The 16,665-nt window shown below is 52.6% G+C and overlaps 1 protein-coding gene and 1 non-coding gene across 2 annotated transcripts; both read left to right on the forward strand.

Annotated features, from left to right (window-relative positions):
- Positions 1 to 10,182: 10,182 nt before the first annotated feature.
- Positions 10,183 to 13,680, forward strand: RPL18A (ribosomal protein L18a). Its single transcript, XM_004060282.4, has 5 exons — positions 10,183 to 10,342; positions 11,658 to 11,837; positions 12,458 to 12,587; positions 13,282 to 13,391; positions 13,535 to 13,680. The coding sequence occupies exons 1-5, from the start codon at positions 10,325 to 10,327 to the stop codon at positions 13,625 to 13,627; spliced, it is 531 nt and encodes a 176-aa protein (XP_004060330.1). The 5' UTR covers positions 10,183 to 10,324; the 3' UTR covers positions 13,628 to 13,680.
- Positions 12,952 to 13,084, forward strand: LOC115931681 (small nucleolar RNA SNORA68). The gene has a single exon (XR_004068126.1). It is a non-coding gene; the product is annotated as a small nucleolar RNA SNORA68 (small nucleolar RNA).
- Positions 13,681 to 16,665: the final 2,985 nt, after the last annotated feature.

Here is a 16,665-nt window from a genome sequence, read left to right on the forward strand (position 1 = left end):
CTCCAGCCTGGGCGACGGAGCGATACTCTGTCTCAAAAAAAAAAAAAAAAAAAAAAAGGAATAGATTTAAGAAGTTGTGGCCAAGAGCAGTGGCTGACACCTGTAATCCCAGCACTTTGGGAGGCTCAGGCAGGAGGATGGCTTGAACCCAGGTGTTTGAGACCAGCCTGGGCAACATGGTGAAACCCTGTCTCTACAAAAAATACAACAACAACAACAAAATAATAAGCTGGATGTGGTGGCATGTGCCTGTAGTCCCAGCTACTAGGGGAGGCTGAGGTGGGAGGATCACCTGAGCCCAGGAAGTTGAGGCTGCAGTTAGCTGTGGTCATGCCACTGCACTCCAGCCTGGGCAATGGGAGTGAGACCCCGCCTCAAAAAAAAAAAGACTTTTCATCTCTGTATCACCATCACAAGTCTTAACACAAAATGGTTTGGTAAGTATTTTGTTGATCTTAGCTGTTCAATCAGCCAGAGATGCTTATTGGGCACAGCCTGTGTGCAGGGAATCGGGGACAATGCAGACCCAATCCCTGTCCAGGGGAGCTGACAGTCCAGCAGGGGAGATGGCAATAAACAAGCTATTGCCCAATAATTATATCAGTTGCCCCTGGGACCAGTCTGCTAAGAGAGATGACTGGATCTGGGAGGGCTTCCTGGAGGAGGTGGCTTTGATACTGAAATCCAACAACAAGTGGGACTAGCCAGAGAGTGACCTGAGAATGTGGGAGTGTGGGCAGTTCTGGCAGGCAGAACAGCCCAGGCAAAGGCCGGGAGGCTTCACGAATTCACAGTGTTCCTGAGAAGAGCAGGATGTCAGGGACACAGGGGGGCTGAGACTCATTTGATGGCGTGGGTAGGGCCGCGTGGGTCAAGGGAAAGAGATATAGATATATCTATATCTCTAGAGATATAGATTGTGTCCTCAGCTTAGTGGAGCCACAGCTGACCTGCGGCAGGAAGTGCCAAGCAGAAGCTTAGTTGTAGTGTTTTCTTTCACTTCCTGGGTGGCTTCAGCAGACAGGAATGCAACCTTATGTTCTCATCCTTGGCCTGAGACTGAAGCCTCTGCTTTCCGGAAGTACAGTGAGTTTCTGGGTCTCTGCTACCTCCAGTGTGATGGTTTCTGCAATATTCTGAGAATAAGTAAGAGGAGATTGGGGTGAGGACCAAAGTGGTACCTTCAGCCCCAGAGAAGGGCATGTGAAGGCACTAAAAGGAAGTTCTGGCCGGGCGCGGTGGCTCACGCCTATAATCCCAGCACTTTGGGAGGCCGAGGCGGGCGGATCGCCTGAGGTTAGGAGTTCGAGACCGGCCTTGCCAACCTGGTGAAACCCCATCTCTACTAAAAATACAAAACGCAGCTGGGTGTGGTGGCGGGCGCCTGCAGTCCCAGCTACTCAGGAGGCTGAGGCAAGAGAATCACTTGAACCTGGGAGGCGGAGGTTGCAGTGAGCCGAGATCGTGCCACTGCACTCCAGCCTGGGCGACAGAGCAAGACTCCGTATCAAAAAATAAATAAATAAATAAATAAATAAATAAATAATTTTTTTTTAAAAAAGGAAGTTCTGGGGACAGAACCCAGAACTTGCCCGAGAAAAATGGGGCACGTCAGTGATGCAAACCCCCACATTTTTCTGCTGACAAGAAGTCCATAAATACAATCAAAGAATAAAATACAATCAAAGTGTAACTGGAAACAAAATTGAACTCATGGATAAAATATCCTCGTTATATAAGTAACATCTAGAAAGCAGTAAGAAAATGCCAACCACTTAGGCGGATATGAATCCAGAAGTCAGAGAAAATGGAGGACAAATAGCTCTTAAACCCAGAAAAAGTTCCTCAGCTTCACTTGCCAAATGAAAATTAAGAGTACAGTGAGGCAGGGCCGGGCGCGGTGGCTCATGCCTGTAATCTGAGCACTTTGGGAAGTCAACGTGGGAGGATCATTTGAGCTCAGGAGTTGGAGATTAGCCTGGGCAACATGGTGAGATCCGTCTCTACAAAACATACAAAAATTAGCCAGGCATGGTGGTGTGCACCTGTAGTCTCAGCTACTTGGAAGACTGAAGTGGGAGGATGGCTTGAGTCCAGGAGGCAGAGGTTGCAGGGAGCCAAGATTGTGCCACTGTACTCCAGTCTGGGCGACAGAGCGAGACTCCATCTCAAAAACAAAAACAAAAATGGTACAAGACTGAATAACTTCCTCCTGAGATTGGGAACAAGACAAGGATGTCCATTTTGACCACCTCTATTCAACATTGTTCTGGTGATGTTAGCCACTGTAATAAGAAAAGAAAAAGCAGGCCGAGGCAGGAGAATCGTGTGAACCAGGGAGGCGGAGCTTGCAGTGAGCCAAGATCGAGCCACTGCACTCCAGCCTGGGTGACAGAGTGAGACTCCGTCTAAAAAAAAAGAAAAAAAGAAAGAAAGAAAAGAAAAGAAAAGCTGGGCATGGTGGCTCACGCCTGTAATCCCAGCACTTCAAGAAGCCATAGTGGGAGGATCGCTTGACCCCAGGAATTGGATACCAGCCTGGGCAATATAATGAGACCCCATCTTTACAAAAAATTTAAAAATTGCTGGGTGTAGTGGCTCACACCTGTACTCCCAGCACTTTGGGAGGCCGAGGTGGGCAGATCATTGGAGGTCAGGAGTTCAAGACAAGCCTGGCCAATATGATGAAACCCCGTTTCTACTAAAAATACAAACATTAGCCCAGCGTGGTGGCACATGCTTGTGATCCCAGCTACTCAGGAGGCTGAGGCATGAGAATGGCTTGAACTGACAAGGTGGAAGTTGCAGTGAGCCGAGATCATGCCACTGCACTCCAGCCTGGGCTGGGCAACAGAGCAATACTCTGTCTCAGAAAAAAAAAAAAAAGGCCAGGCACGGTGGCTCACGCCTGTAATCCCAGCACTTTGGGAGGCTGAGGTGGGAGAATCACAAGGTCAGGAGTTCAAGACCAGCCTGATCAACATGGTGAAACCCCATCTCTACTAAAAATACAAAAATTAGCCAGGCATGGTAAAAATACAAAAATTAGCCAGGCGAGGTGATGCGCGCCTGTAATCCCAGCTACTCAGGAGGCTGAGGCGGGAGAATCGCTTGAACCCAGGAGGTGAAGGTTGCAGTGAGCCAAGATCGCGCCACTGCACTCCAGCCTAGGTGACAGAGGGAGACTCTGTCTCAAAATAAGAAAAAAATAAATAAAAATTGGCAGGGTGTGATAGCTCACACCTGTTGTCCCAGCTATTTGGGAGGCTGAGGATTGCTTGAGTCAGGGAGGACAAGGCTGCAGTAAGCCATCATCACACCATTACACTCCAGTCTGGGCAACAGAGCGAGATCCTGTCTTAAAAAAAAAAATAGATGAGAAAAATAAACAAGTCAGGTGTGGCTGGGCATGGTGATACATGCTTGTAGCCTCAGCTACTGGAGAAGCTGAAATGGGAGCCCAGGAATTTAAAGGCAACATAGCAAGATTCTGTATCAAGCGAAACAGAACAAAATAACTAATAAAAAAAAGTAAATAAAACTGTTGCTATTTGCTGATGATATGATTGTTTATGTCAAAAACCCAAGGGAATCTATAAGACAACTACTGAAATTAATACATAAATTCAGCAAGTTACCAGGTTTAAAAAGTCCGTTGAATTCAATACAAAAGTCAATTGAATTTTTATACACCAGCAGCAAACAATTGGAACATAAAAAAATTTTGAAAAATTTCCTTTGCAGCAGCACTGAAAAAGATAAAATACTGTGATGGTCTGAGAGTTTGCGTCTCCCCAAAATTAACACATTGAAATCCTAACCTCGAAGGCGATGGTATTCAGAAGCGGAACCTTTTAAGAGGTGATTAGATCATGAGGGTTGAGCTCTCATGAATGGGATTAATGCCCTTATAAAAGAGGCCCCTAGGCTGGGCATGGTAGCTCACGCCTGTAATCCCAGCACCCTGGGAGAATTGCAGGCTGGTCTCTGACAAACAACTTGTGTTTGAGACCAGCCTGGGCAATGTGGCAAAACACCACCTCTACCAAAAAAAACACAAAAATTAGCTGGGCATGGTGGTGCACACCTGTAGTCCCAGGTCAGGAGTTTGAGGCCAGCCTGACCAACGTGGAGAAACCCCATCTCCACTGAAAAAACAAAATTAGCCGGATGTGGTGGTGCATGCCTGTAATCCCAGCTACTTGGGAGGCTGAGGCGGGAGAATTGCTTGAACCCAGGAGGTGGAGGCTGCGGTAAGCCGAGATCGCACCATTGCACTCCAGCCTGGGCAACAAGAGCAAAACTCTGTCTCAAAAAAAGAAAAAAAAAAAAAAAAAAAAGGCCGGGTGCAGTGGCTCATGCCTGTAATCTTAGCACTTCGGGAGGCCAAGGTGGGTGGATCACCTCAGGTCAGGAGTTCAAGACCAGCCTGGCCAACATGGTAAAACCCCATCTCTGCTAAAAATACAAAAATTAGCTGGGTGTGGTGGCGCACGCCTATAATCCCAGCTACTCGGGAGGCTGAGGAAGGAGAATCGCTTGAACTTGGGAGGTGGAGGTTGCAGTGAGCTGAGATCGCGCCACTGCATTGCACTCAAGGTTGCGTGACAGGAAAGAGGCTACATCTCAAAAAAAAAAAAAAAAAAAAAAGAAGGCCAGGGACCTGGAGTCCGGAGTGCATACAAGTGGGTGGCTTTGCAGTGTTTTGAGGACAAAGGGTCAGAAACCAAGATTTGGGTGTCTTGGGCCCAGCCTTGGGAAGGCACTGGTGCCAGTAACTGAGATGAGGGAGAGAGTGGGAAGGATGAGGCAGATCAGCATTGTGAACGCTCCGTGATCCAAGCTGTGGCTTGGCCCAGGATCCTGGATGAACAAACTGGTGCCTTCAAAGTCCCTGGGAAAAAGACAGGGGGGACAGGGGTGCCCTTGGACAGCCCTGCCAACCAGGAACTCCTCGCCTGGGCCCCACTGGATGGTGATAACAGAGACACAGAGTAGCCCAGGACCAGCCTGCTCAGGTCAGATTCCTGCATGGCCCGAGGTGGGGGCAGAGGAATCCTGCCGGGCCAGGTGTGTCACCAGGAAGCCAGGGCCACGGCATCACTCAGGCATCGACAACATGTAAAAAAAAGAAAAATAATAAAGCTTTTTTTTTTCTTTTAAATTAAGACAGTTTCACTCTGTTGCCCAGGATGGAGTGCAGCGGCATGATCTTGGTTCACTGCAACCTCCGCCTCCAGGGTTCAGGTGATTCTCGTGCCTCAGCCTCCCGAGTAGCTGGGATTACAGGTGTGTGTCACTGCACCCAGCTAATTTTTGTATTTTTAGTAGAGACGGGGTTTCACCATGTTGGCCAGGCTGGTCTTGACTCCTGACCTCAAGTGACCTGCCCTCTTCAGCCTCCCAAAGTGCTGGGGTTACAGATATGAGCCACTGTGCCCAACCAAAAAGAAAAATAATAAAGCTCTGGGCCGGGCGCGGTGGCTCACGCCTGTAATCCCAGCATTTTGGGAGGCTGAGGTGGGCGGATTATCTGAGGTCAGGAGTTCAAGACCAGTCTGGCCAACGTGGTGAAACCCCGTCTCTACTAAAATTACAAAAATTAGCCGGGCGTGGAGGCAGATGCCTGTAATCCCAGCTACTCAGGAGGCTGAGGCAGGAGAGGATGGCTTGAACCCGGGAGGCAGAGGCTGCAGTGAACTGAGATTGTGCCACTGCATTCCAGCCTTGGCAATGGAGTGAGACTCCGTCTCAAAAAAAAAAAAAAAAAAAAAAAAGAAACAAGAAACCCTGTCTCTACAAAAATTAGCCAGGCATGATGATGGGTGCCTGTAATCCCAGCTACTCTGGAGGGCGAGGCAGGAGAATCGCTTGAACCTGGGAGGCAGAGGCTATGGTGAGCTGAGATCATGCCATTGCATTCCAGCCTGGGGAACAGAGTGAGACTCCATCTCAAAAAAAAAAAAAAAGAAACTAAAGAAACATAATAAAGCTTTGAAACAAACAGTCAGCACATCACAACCCGTGCCCTTCCCCACCCTGGCATGCCCCTCCCTCCGCCCAACCCAGGCCTTGAAGGCAGAAGCACGAGGCCCCAAGGCCAGGGCTGGGTCTCAGGGATCTCCCTCTCGTCTTCTTCCTCCTCCCCTGTCCTCCCTAAATTCCTTTTCCTGCCCCTCTCCTGCTGTCCCAGGATCCAATTTGTGCTCCAGGCTGCGCTCTGCCCTTTCCAGGATCTCTTTCCACCTGCTTGTAGCCGCTCAGCACTTTGGGGAAACTGAGGCCAGAGCGGTGAGTTCCAGCACAGAGGGAAGGGCAGGGCCTCAACCTTCCCAGTCCAAACAATCATGCGCCATTTAAATCTCACAACAACCCTAAAAGCTGGCGACTATTATTGGCCTCATTTTGTGGAAGGGGAAACTGAGGCCCAGAGCGGCAACGCGGCCAGCGAACCATCGGTAAGATTTGAACCTGGTTGTGTGTCATTCAACGGTCTCGCGCTTGGCCTCAGCTGGGCCACCGCAGATGGGACATGGTTCTGCTGCCACCTGGTGGACACTCGCGGCAGCGCTGTTGGGATAGAGCCGCCTCTCACCTGACGTCCTGCCCCGAAAACCCCAGCCAGAGGAGGGCTGACCTGCTCCCCTAGCCTCCCTGCCCCTCATCACACCCATCAGTTTTCCGAATTTTCACAGTCTAAGTGTCCACCAGGAAGGGACTGGGTAACTAACCACCTGTGCTACAGTTGGGCTAAAGATTTTAGTGCAAAAGTTAATTTGCCCACCTCACAAGAAATACTAAAAAATATGTATATTTTTTCGAGACAGAGTCTCACTCTGTTGCCCAGGCTGGAGTACAGTGGCACGATCTCGGCTCACTGCAACCTCCGACTCCCAGGCTCAAGCGATTCTCATGCCTCAGCCTCTCAAGTAGCTGGGACTACAGGCACCCGCCACAATACCCAGCTAATTTTTGTATTTTTTAATAGAAGCGGGGTTTCACCATGTTGGCCAGGCTGGTCTCGAGCTCCTGACCTCAGGTGATCCACCCACCTGGGCCTCGCAAGGTGCTGGGATTACAAGCGAGAGCCACCGTACCCACCCAAAAGAAGTTCTTTAGGCTGAAAACAAGGGACCCCAGACATGTATTCCAATCCACGTGAAAATCTGAAGAACACATATAAAGGTAATGTATGTAATTTTAAAAGATTGCATAAGGCCGGGTGCTTTGGCTCACGCCTGTAATCCCAACACTTCAGGAGGCTGAGGTGGGCAGATCAATTGAGCCTAGGAGTACCAGCCTGGGCAACATAGAGAGACCTTGTCTCTACAAAAAATACAAAACTTGGCTGGGCACGGTGGCTCACACCTGTAATCCCAGCACTTTGGGAGGCCGAGGCGGGTGGATCACGAGGTCAGGAGTTTAAGGAAAAAAATGTAAAACTTAGCTGGGTTTCATGGCATCCGTCCTAACTACTCGGGAGGTCTGAGGTGGGAGAATCTCTTGAACCTGGGAGTTCGAGGCTGCAGTGAACAGAGATCTCGCCACTGCACTCCAGCCTGGGCAACAGAGTGAGATCCTGTATCAAAAAAATAAGGCTGGGCACAATGGCTCACGCCCGTGATCCCAGCTCTTTGGGAGGCCGAGGCAGGCAGATCACGACGAGGTCAGGAGATCGAGACCATCGTGGCTAACATGGTGAAACCCCATCTCTACTAAAAATACAAAAAATTAGCCGGGCGTGGTGGCGGGCACCTGTAGTCCCAGCTACTCGAGGGGGCTGAGGCAGGAGAATGGCGTGAACCCGGGAGGCGGAGATTGCAGTGAACTGAGATCACGCCACTGCACTCCAGCCTGGGTGACAGAGTGAGACTCCGTCTCAAAAAATAATAATAAAAAATAAATAAAAACAAAATCTGCCAGTGACAGTGGCTCATGCCTGTTATCCCAGCATGTTCGGAGGCCATGACGGGCAGACCACTTGAGGTCAGGAGTTCAAGACCAGCCATAGCCAACATGGCGAAACTCTGTCTCTACTAAAAATTAAAAAAAAATTAGCCAGGCATGGTGGCACACATCTGTAATTTCAGCTACTTGGGAGGCTGAGGCAGGAGAATCATTTGAACCTGGGAGGCAGAGGTTGCAGTGAGCCAAGATTGCACCACTGCCCTCCAGCCTGGGTAATGGAGCGAGACCCTGTCTCAAAATAAATAAATAAAAATAAAATATAGCATAAATGCAAATTTCTTCTCTCTTTGCCTCTTAACACATTTAAAAAGCAATTGTACAAAACTATATATTGGCCGGGCCCGGTGGCTCATGCCTGCAATCCCAGCATTTTGGGAGGCTGAGGTGGGCATATCACCTGAGGTCGGGAGTTCGAGACCAGTCTGACCAACATGGTGAAACCCCCTCTCTACTAAAAATACAAAACATTAGCCAGGTGTGGTGGTGCACGCCTGTAATCTCAGCTACTCAAGAGGCTGAAGCAGGAGAATTGCTCGAACCTGGGAGGTGGAGGTTGCAGTGAGCCGAGATCATGCCACTGCAATCTAGCCTGGGTGACAGAGCGAGACTCCGTCTCAGAAAAACAAACAAACAAACAAACAAAAAAACAGGCTGGGTGCGGTGGCTCATGCCTGTAATCCCAGCACTTTGGGAGGCCGAGGCGGGTGGATCACCTGAGGTCAGGAATCTGAGACCAGCCTGGCCAACCCAGTAAAACCCTATCTCTACTAAAAATACAAAAATTACTTGGGCATCGTTGTGGGCGCCTGTAATCCCAGCTACTCTGGAGGCTGAGGCGGGAGAATTGCTTGAACCCAGGAGGCAGAGGTTGCAGTGAGCCGAGATAGCGCCACTGCACTCCGGCCTGGGGAAAAGAGTAAGACTCAGTCTTAAAAAAAAAAAAAAAAAAAGAAAAGAAAAGAAAATCACACCCAGTAGTGACTTGAATCCACAAAACCAGATTAAGAGAACCAGAAATGCAAAATAAGAAAATGAAAATAAAAAATTGCATGCTTGCTGTCCTTTATTTTCTTTCTTTCTTTCTTTTTTTTCTGAGTCGGAGTCTCGCCCTGTCTCCCAGGCTGGAGAGCAATGGCCAGATCTCGGCTCACTACAACCTCCATCTCCCAGGTTCAAGCGATTCTTCTGCCTTAGCCTCCCGAGTAGCTGGGATTACAGGCGCCCGCCACCACGCCCGGCTAATTTTTGTATTTTTAGTAGAGACGGGGTTTCACCATGTTGGCCAGGCTGGTCTCGAACTCCTGACCTCAAGTGATCCACCCGCCTCGGCCTCCCAAAGTGCTGGGATGACAGGCGTAAGCCACCGCGCCTGGTCTTTTTTTTTTTTTTTTTTTTTTTTGAGACAGAGTCTCACTCTGTTGCCCAGGCTGGAGTACAGTGGCGCAATCTCGGCTCACTGCAACCTCTGGCTCCTGGGTTCAAACGATTCTCATGCCTCAGCCTCCTGCCTCTTTCCTCTTAATTTTACTTCATAGCCTTGTCATCAGGGAGTTGTTTGCGGGTGTTTCTTTTTTCATATCTGGTCCCCGTCCTCATCCCCAGGAGGGCTTCTTTCTGCCCGAGCAAACTGCTAAGTCCAAGCCCCTCAAAGTGGGCGGCTGGATCTTGATCCATTCTCCGGCTCTCCGCGCGCTCTCCCCCAACCCCCGCTCCCTCAGGTTCTTATGAACTGGAGGCAGACAGACAGAGTTTGAATCCCAGCTACTACGAAACACAAATCGGACCCCAAATTAACAAAAACAGCATTCCAGCGCTTATTCAATATTCGTGCTGCAACATCGCTAGGAGAAAAATATATTATTTGTATTCCCATTTTACAGATACCCTCAGGTATCTGGTGGAGACCTCCGTAACACACCTCCCCGGAGGATGAGGCCCCGAGTGTGAAGCATCGGGATCTCACGGTAAACACCGCAGCCACCCGAGGTCCGGTTCAATGCTTAGGCATCCTGCAGGCGGCGCGCGCCGCCGCCCCCAGTTGCAGCCGGGACTGGCGGAGTGCCTACAACTCCCGACGTGCCGCGCGCGCCGACGCTTCGTTACGGTCGTGGTGGAACAGGTGGAGCTTGCCTCGTTGCCTTCTGGGAAACGAAGTCTCGCTGAAGAGAGGACGAACTTTGAGAAGCAGGTGGATCCGTAGCCAATGAAGACGCGGGTCGCTTTGAGTGCGGGGCAGAGGAGCCAATGGACGTGCGGCATTGAGAGGGCGGGTCTTCCGGTAGTGAAGGCCTGGTGAACGGCTGCGCGAAAAAGGACACTTCCTTTTGCGGGTGACGGCGAACGGGGAGAGTACGCCATGAAGGCCTCGGGCACGGTAAGGCGGGCGCGGCGCGGCAGGGGGCCGAGAGATGGGGCACGGGCCCCATCAGGGACCTGCATAGGTGGCGTGGGTCGGGTTGGTGCCGCGCGCTTCTGTTTGGGCCCCCCTTGGCCGCGCGCCGCCTTCTCTTGTTGCACCCAACATGGCGGCCATCGTGGGAGCCGCGTGGAGAGAGCGATGCGTGACCTGGGCCAGCTCAGGGATCGCGGGGGCCCAAGGACTCCGGGTCATCTTCCCGGGGGAAGGAATAAGTCGCGCAGCATAGAGGCCCTAGCCCCGGCACCTCGTCGAGCCGCCAAGTTTCTGTTTTCCTTTCTGCAACGTGGACGTGGCGGTAGAGCAATAGTGTTTTCTTTCTGCCGGAATGGCTGTGAGAAGCAGATGAAAATTGCTAACAGTGAGCCGAAACGGGGAGCGCGAGGCTTAACGCTGTGGTACATACTGGATAGAATCAAACGGCTCTATGGCGCAGAGATAGGAGAACCTGGACTTCCATGGAGTGGGTGTATTATGTCCAGATCTCCAGCTTCGGTTTCCTTGCTGTCAAAGGGGCGGGCCCCATTGTTCACTTCCTGAACGTGTGCCGAGGCCGGTGGGTCAGGTTCACAGTAAAAGTAGGAACTGCGATAATTTGTGACTATTTCTCATTGATACTAGTGAAAAGCTGGCGAGTCAGTTTCAGAGGTGGTTTCTTTGTGCCATATCACAGAGCCTGGACTTGACCAAAGATTCTCACCTCTGCATCTGTAAACCGGGAGTCTTCCCTGGGCCAAACGTTTGGATTGCAGTTGGGAAAACGGAGGCAGCCGCAGCTCGCGTGGCGACAGTGCAGGGATCCCAGGGCTGGGGAGAGACCTGAGGTCTTGTCCTAGTTCTGCCTGGAATGGGCTGTGAGATCCCATGCTGGTCACTGGGCCTCAGGGTGAAAGAAGATGTTGGCTGGATGTTTTGAGGTGCAGAGTGGCTGTTTGACGGCGACTGCAAAGCAATTCAGGACTGCAGCATGAAGAAAGGAGGCTGTGGGCCCAAGCCACAGCTTTCCTGGTCTGAAACCCTTAGCCCAGGCGAAGGAGAGGCAGGCAACTCAATTAATCCTCCCTGGAGACCTCCCTCTCCTCAGTTCATTTTGTGTATAAAGTTGTGGTCGGGAGTGTGACCCACAGTCACCAAGAATCCACATGGAGGCCCTAGGGTGGCCCTGCCTCCTGCTTCCCGAATCTGTGGTCACTAGGTGCAGGAAAGGGAGTGAGGTGGATCTCCACAGTTGCCTCTGGGTGCTGGCCTTAACCTCACTCCTGTTTCCTTTCAGCTACGAGAGTACAAGGTAGTGGGTCGCTGCCTGCCCACCCCCAAATGCCACACGCCGCCCCTCTACCGCATGCGAATCTTTGCGCCTAATCATGTCGTCGCCAAGTCCCGCTTCTGGTACTTTGTATCTCAGTTAAAGAAGATGAAGAAGTCTTCGGGGGAGATTGTCTACTGTGGGCAGGTATGGAGAGGCTGGGGCTACGTGGGGTCTGGAGTGGATTTGCGCCTCTTGGGACATCGTGCATCTCAAGAATTAATCAGATATCGACCGGGTGCGGTAGCTCACGCCTGTAATCCCATCACATCAGACATCAGAGCCCCGGCTTGTGTTTCTGCCTGGGTCACAGGACTGGAGCAGAGCTTATGTGCCATTTCCCTGATTAGAAAGCCAGGGACCCAGGGAGCGGGTGGGTGGCATGGTGGGACACCTTGGTTGGTGCTGTCTTCCCTGGGCCCTGTCTGCTAAGTGAGGAGAGGTGATGGCTGTCTGGTCAGTGGGTGGTAGCTAGGTTGGCCCAGACAGGTTCCAGGAGACTTGAGTTCAGGAACTGCATCTGGGGCTGGGTTGGTGTCCGTGGCAGAAGCCTGGACTTCAGGCTGTTGCCATGGGAAGTTCCCTTACCTCACGCTCCCTGAGGGTGCCTGAAGGTAGGTGGGGCTGGGAAACTGAGGCACAACAGTCTGGCCATAGAGTAGGCCTGGAGCCTGGGGTGTGCTTTAGAGGCCGAGGGTTCAGTGAGGATGGGGCTGGGGCACATCGGCTTGCTGCTCTCACATCTCCCTGTGGCCTCTCCTTGGCAGGTGTTTGAGAAGTCCCCGCTGCGGGTGAAGAACTTCGGGATCTGGCTGCGCTATGACTCCCGGAGCGGCACCCACAACATGTACCGGGAATACCGGGACCTGACCACCGCAGGCGCTGTCACGCAGTGCTGTAAGCCGCCTGTCCCGCCTCCAGCTTTTTAGACCCTCCTTGACTCCCTCACACTGAGGCAGGGCAAATGCCAGAGGTTCCCAGCTCAGGAGAGTCTCAGGACTGGTGGCGGGACACAGGAAGACGAGAGGATGCCCCAGGCCCCAGATGGCGCTTTTCTGAGAGCCCTGCCAGGCTCGGTTGTAAATCACATCGCATCTGGAAACTCCCTTTTTGGGTCTGCACCTTGTTTAGACTGGGATCCACATCACCACTGTTTTCTGGGACCCGCTTAGAACCGAATTGAACCCCTGCCTGGTGTTGGGAGCTGGCACCTTTTCCCTGGCTCACCTGCCAGGGTCTGTGAGACCCCCACACCTCCCTGATTGCACCTAAACCCAAGAATCACTGTTTCTTATAGCGGTGGTTTAAACAGAGGTGCAAACAGCAGGCGGATCTCGTCGCCTTTGGGGGGCTGTGGCCGTGCCCCTCAAAGTGAATTTGGAGGTTCCACAACTCTAGTGGCCAGTGACTGCAGGGACCCAGGCCTTGGGCTATCTCGCTTCCCCACCACCACCTTCCCGTGAGCCCCGAGCCCTCAGGCAGTTGCTGTGACCAACAGGATGTGTCAGGTCATTGGGCAGGCACTCAGGAGGTTTGCTGAATGCCCAGAGCCCAGGCAACACCGTCACCCTGGCCCCACTCCTTTCCACAGACCGAGACATGGGTGCCCGGCACCGCGCCCGAGCCCACTCCATTCAGATCATGAAGGTGGAGGAGATCGCGGCCAGCAAGTGCCGCCGGCCGGCTGTCAAGCAGTTCCACGTGAGTGCCCTGGGGGACTCCCCTGGAGGGAAGTGCCTGCTCTGACGCAGGAGCCCAGTGGGGGGCGGCTACACCTTGGTGGCCCCACAGGATGGGGTGTTAAGAGGTTTCCAACCCCCTCAACATGCCTCCCTTCCTCACAGGACTCCAAGATCAAGTTCCCACTGCCCCACCGGGTCCTGCGCCGTCAGCACAAGCCACGCTTCACCACCAAGAGGCCCAACACCTTCTTCTAGGTGCAGGGCCCTCGCCCGGGTGTGCCCCAAATAAACTCAGGAACGCCCCGGTGCTCGCCGCGTGTTTTCTTTGCACACTGCAGAGCTCAAAGGGGTGCTATGAGAGGCCGGCTCAGTCACCTCCTGGGGTGCAGCTGAGCTGCCATTTCTCTGTCCTGGGAGGGGTCTTCAGTGCAAACAAACAAACCCTCACATCCTCCTGGAGGATGGGCCCTCCAGGCGCCCCCACCCCTGAGCTCCCTCTTGCTTGGTCAGTTCTCAGCCCTGCTGGCAGCCCTGGGCTATGAGCTGCAGGGGTACTGTCTGTCCTGGGCCCTAAATCTGTCCCAACTGCCTTGTGAGACACAGGCCTCCCAGGCTCCCCTGCTGAGTCTGGACCAGGGAGAATCTCCCTAGATAGTGGGGTTGGCATTCACTCCCTGGGGATTCCCCTAAGTCTCTGGTTCCCAAAGTTCTCAGAGTAGACGCAAGAGGGCACCCGAGGGGCGCACTCTGCCGCTTGGGGGCTGTTTCCCTTTCACTGGTTGGGGGCCTCTTAGATGACGCCCTCATCTTGCCCAAGGAGGTCAAGGACTCACCACAGGTACTTGTCTCCAGGAAACTGCTTCAGGCCTGGAAAATTCCAGGCATGACACTAATCCCACCCTGGCTGAGTCCTTCTGTCAGGTGGAGGCTAAGCTGGCATTGGAGAAGCTTGAGACACAGCCAAGAGCTCAGGCTCTGGGAGCCTCCCATCCTTTGTTGCGTGACCTTGGGCAGCCCTGTTCTGGGCCAGCGGCCCTTCTGGGGATTTCTGGGGCTTGCTGTCTTGATCTCAACATCGGGTTCCACATTGATGTGGGAAGTGACGCTGTGCAGGTGCTGGGGGCAGCCTATGGGGCCCTCCTTTGTCCCAGAGAGCCCAGGATCAGGAGGAAGCCAGGACTAGGTAGTAGTTACGGCTTTTTGAAACAGGGTCTTGCTCTGTCGCCCTGGCTGGAGTGCAGTGGAGAGATCATGGCTTACTGTAGCCTTGACCTCCTGGGCTCAAGTGGTCCTCCTGCCTCAGGCTCCCAAGTAGCTGGGACTACAGGGGCACCACCACACTCGGCAAGGACACAGCCTTTCCTCCACCTGTGGAGGAGCTGTGTGGTTTCCAGGAAACCAGGCCTTTTCCAGCCTCACCTGTGGGGTGTTGTAACACCCAGGAACTTGGAGAGGCGCCCAGAACCTGGGCAGGGTCAGCACACAAGCACCCATTCTGCGTAAGACCCAGGCCTGAGGACAGCCCTGTAGACCATGGAACCCCACGGGTCCCATCCCCAACAACTGGCTCCTTCCCACCCTAGGGCCTTCGCGCTTGCCTGGAATACCACAGATTCCCCCAGGCTGGCCTCACTCGAGTTTTACAAACTGCACGTGGGTTCCCGGGACTGGGCTATATTTGATTTCTATCCCCCACTAGTTCTGAGAGGGCAGGGGCCGTGTGTGTCACCCAATGTATCCAGGAGGGGCTCAGCTTTCCATGGTATCCTTTTTGTTTCGTGAAAGCTCTTTACATATGCGGGGCAAAAGCTTGGGAAAAGTCATACGTTTTCCCAGGATATCTTTCTTTTTTTGAGACGGAGTCGCGCTTGGTTGCCCACGCTGGAGTGCAGTGGCACAGTCTCAGCTCACTGCAACCTCCGCCTCCCAGGTTCAAGGGATTCTCCTGCCTCCGCCTCCAGAGTAGCTAGAATTACAGGTGCCTGCCACCACGCCTGGCAGATTTTTTGTATTTTTAGTACAGACAGGGTTTCACCATGTGGGCTGGGCTAGTCTCGAACTCGACCTCATGCCACCTGCTTTGGCCTCCCAAAGTGCTGGGATTACAGGTGTGAGCCACCCCGCCTGGCCCAGGATATCTTTTGATGTTCCTTAGAGTATATTGGATGGGGGGTGCTAGCTGGAAATTTTAAAATTTTGCCTGAATTTCATTCATCTTGTGGTTTCTAGTACAAACTCTCCTTTCTCCATAAGGGAATCTTCATTCCGGTGTGGGTGATTGAAGGAATTAACAGACCCTGGTTCTTTCTCAGGAGGGAGAGGAACAGTCACAACCCCATGCAGAGGCTGGGCGTGGTGGTGGTGTGCCCGTAGTCCCAGCTACTTGGGAGTCTGAGGCAGGAGGATCACTTGAGCCCAGAAGGTTGAAGTTGCAGTGAGCCGTAACCTCTCCACTGCACTCCAGCCTGGGCAACAGAGCGAGCCCCTGTCTCAGAAAAACAAATAGAAAAAATAAGCAAACAAAAGAACCACCCCTGGCTGTTGAGCAGAGAAGGTACAAGACCAACCAGAGCGAAAGCCCTGGGGCTGGGCAGAAATGGATCCTTTCACGTGGCTGTGAGTGGGGCTGATAAGGCAGAGGCTGGCCAGCGAGAGCCTGGATGTCCGCTGGGGTCTGGAGCAGGACAGGTCCTACCCGGGCTCACCCAGTTAACCCAAGGATAAGCAAGGGCAGGAATCCAGGAACTCCTCCCACCTCCTCAGGTGCTGAGGCGCTCCTGGGTCTCGTTCCTGGGCTTGTCAAGGTGCCAGGTGTCACCTCGGTAGGGCCATGATCCCTGGGGGAGCGACATTCAAAGCCTCCCCTCCCTGACCTGCCCTGCACTTCTGCTCCGAGTCAGAACCAGTGGGGACAAGGGCAGTGCCAAAGCAGGACAGACGAGTAGGGACCCCAAGAGACCCCGGCCCCAGTTCCTGCAACCAAGAGAGACTATATGAGAATCACAGAATCTGAGACTCAGAGTTGAGTCTCAGGACTTAGAATTATGGAATTTTTTTTTTTTTTTTTTTTTTTGAGATGGAGTTTCACTCTTGCTGCCCAGGTTGGAGTGCAATGGCATGATCTCGGCTTACTGCAACCTCTGCCTCTTGGGTTCAAGCGATTCTCCTGCTTCAGCTTCCTGAGTAGCTGGGATTACACATGCCTGCCACCATGCCTGGCTAGTTTTTTGTGTTTTTAGTAGACACGGGGTTTCTTCATGTTGGCCAGGGTGGGCTTGAACTCCTGACTTCAG

Source organism: Gorilla gorilla, chromosome 20 (assembly GCF_029281585.2).
Source record: "Gorilla gorilla gorilla isolate KB3781 chromosome 20, NHGRI_mGorGor1-v2.1_pri, whole genome shotgun sequence".
In the NCBI taxonomy this organism is placed as follows: domain Eukaryota; kingdom Metazoa; phylum Chordata; class Mammalia; order Primates; family Hominidae; genus Gorilla; species Gorilla gorilla.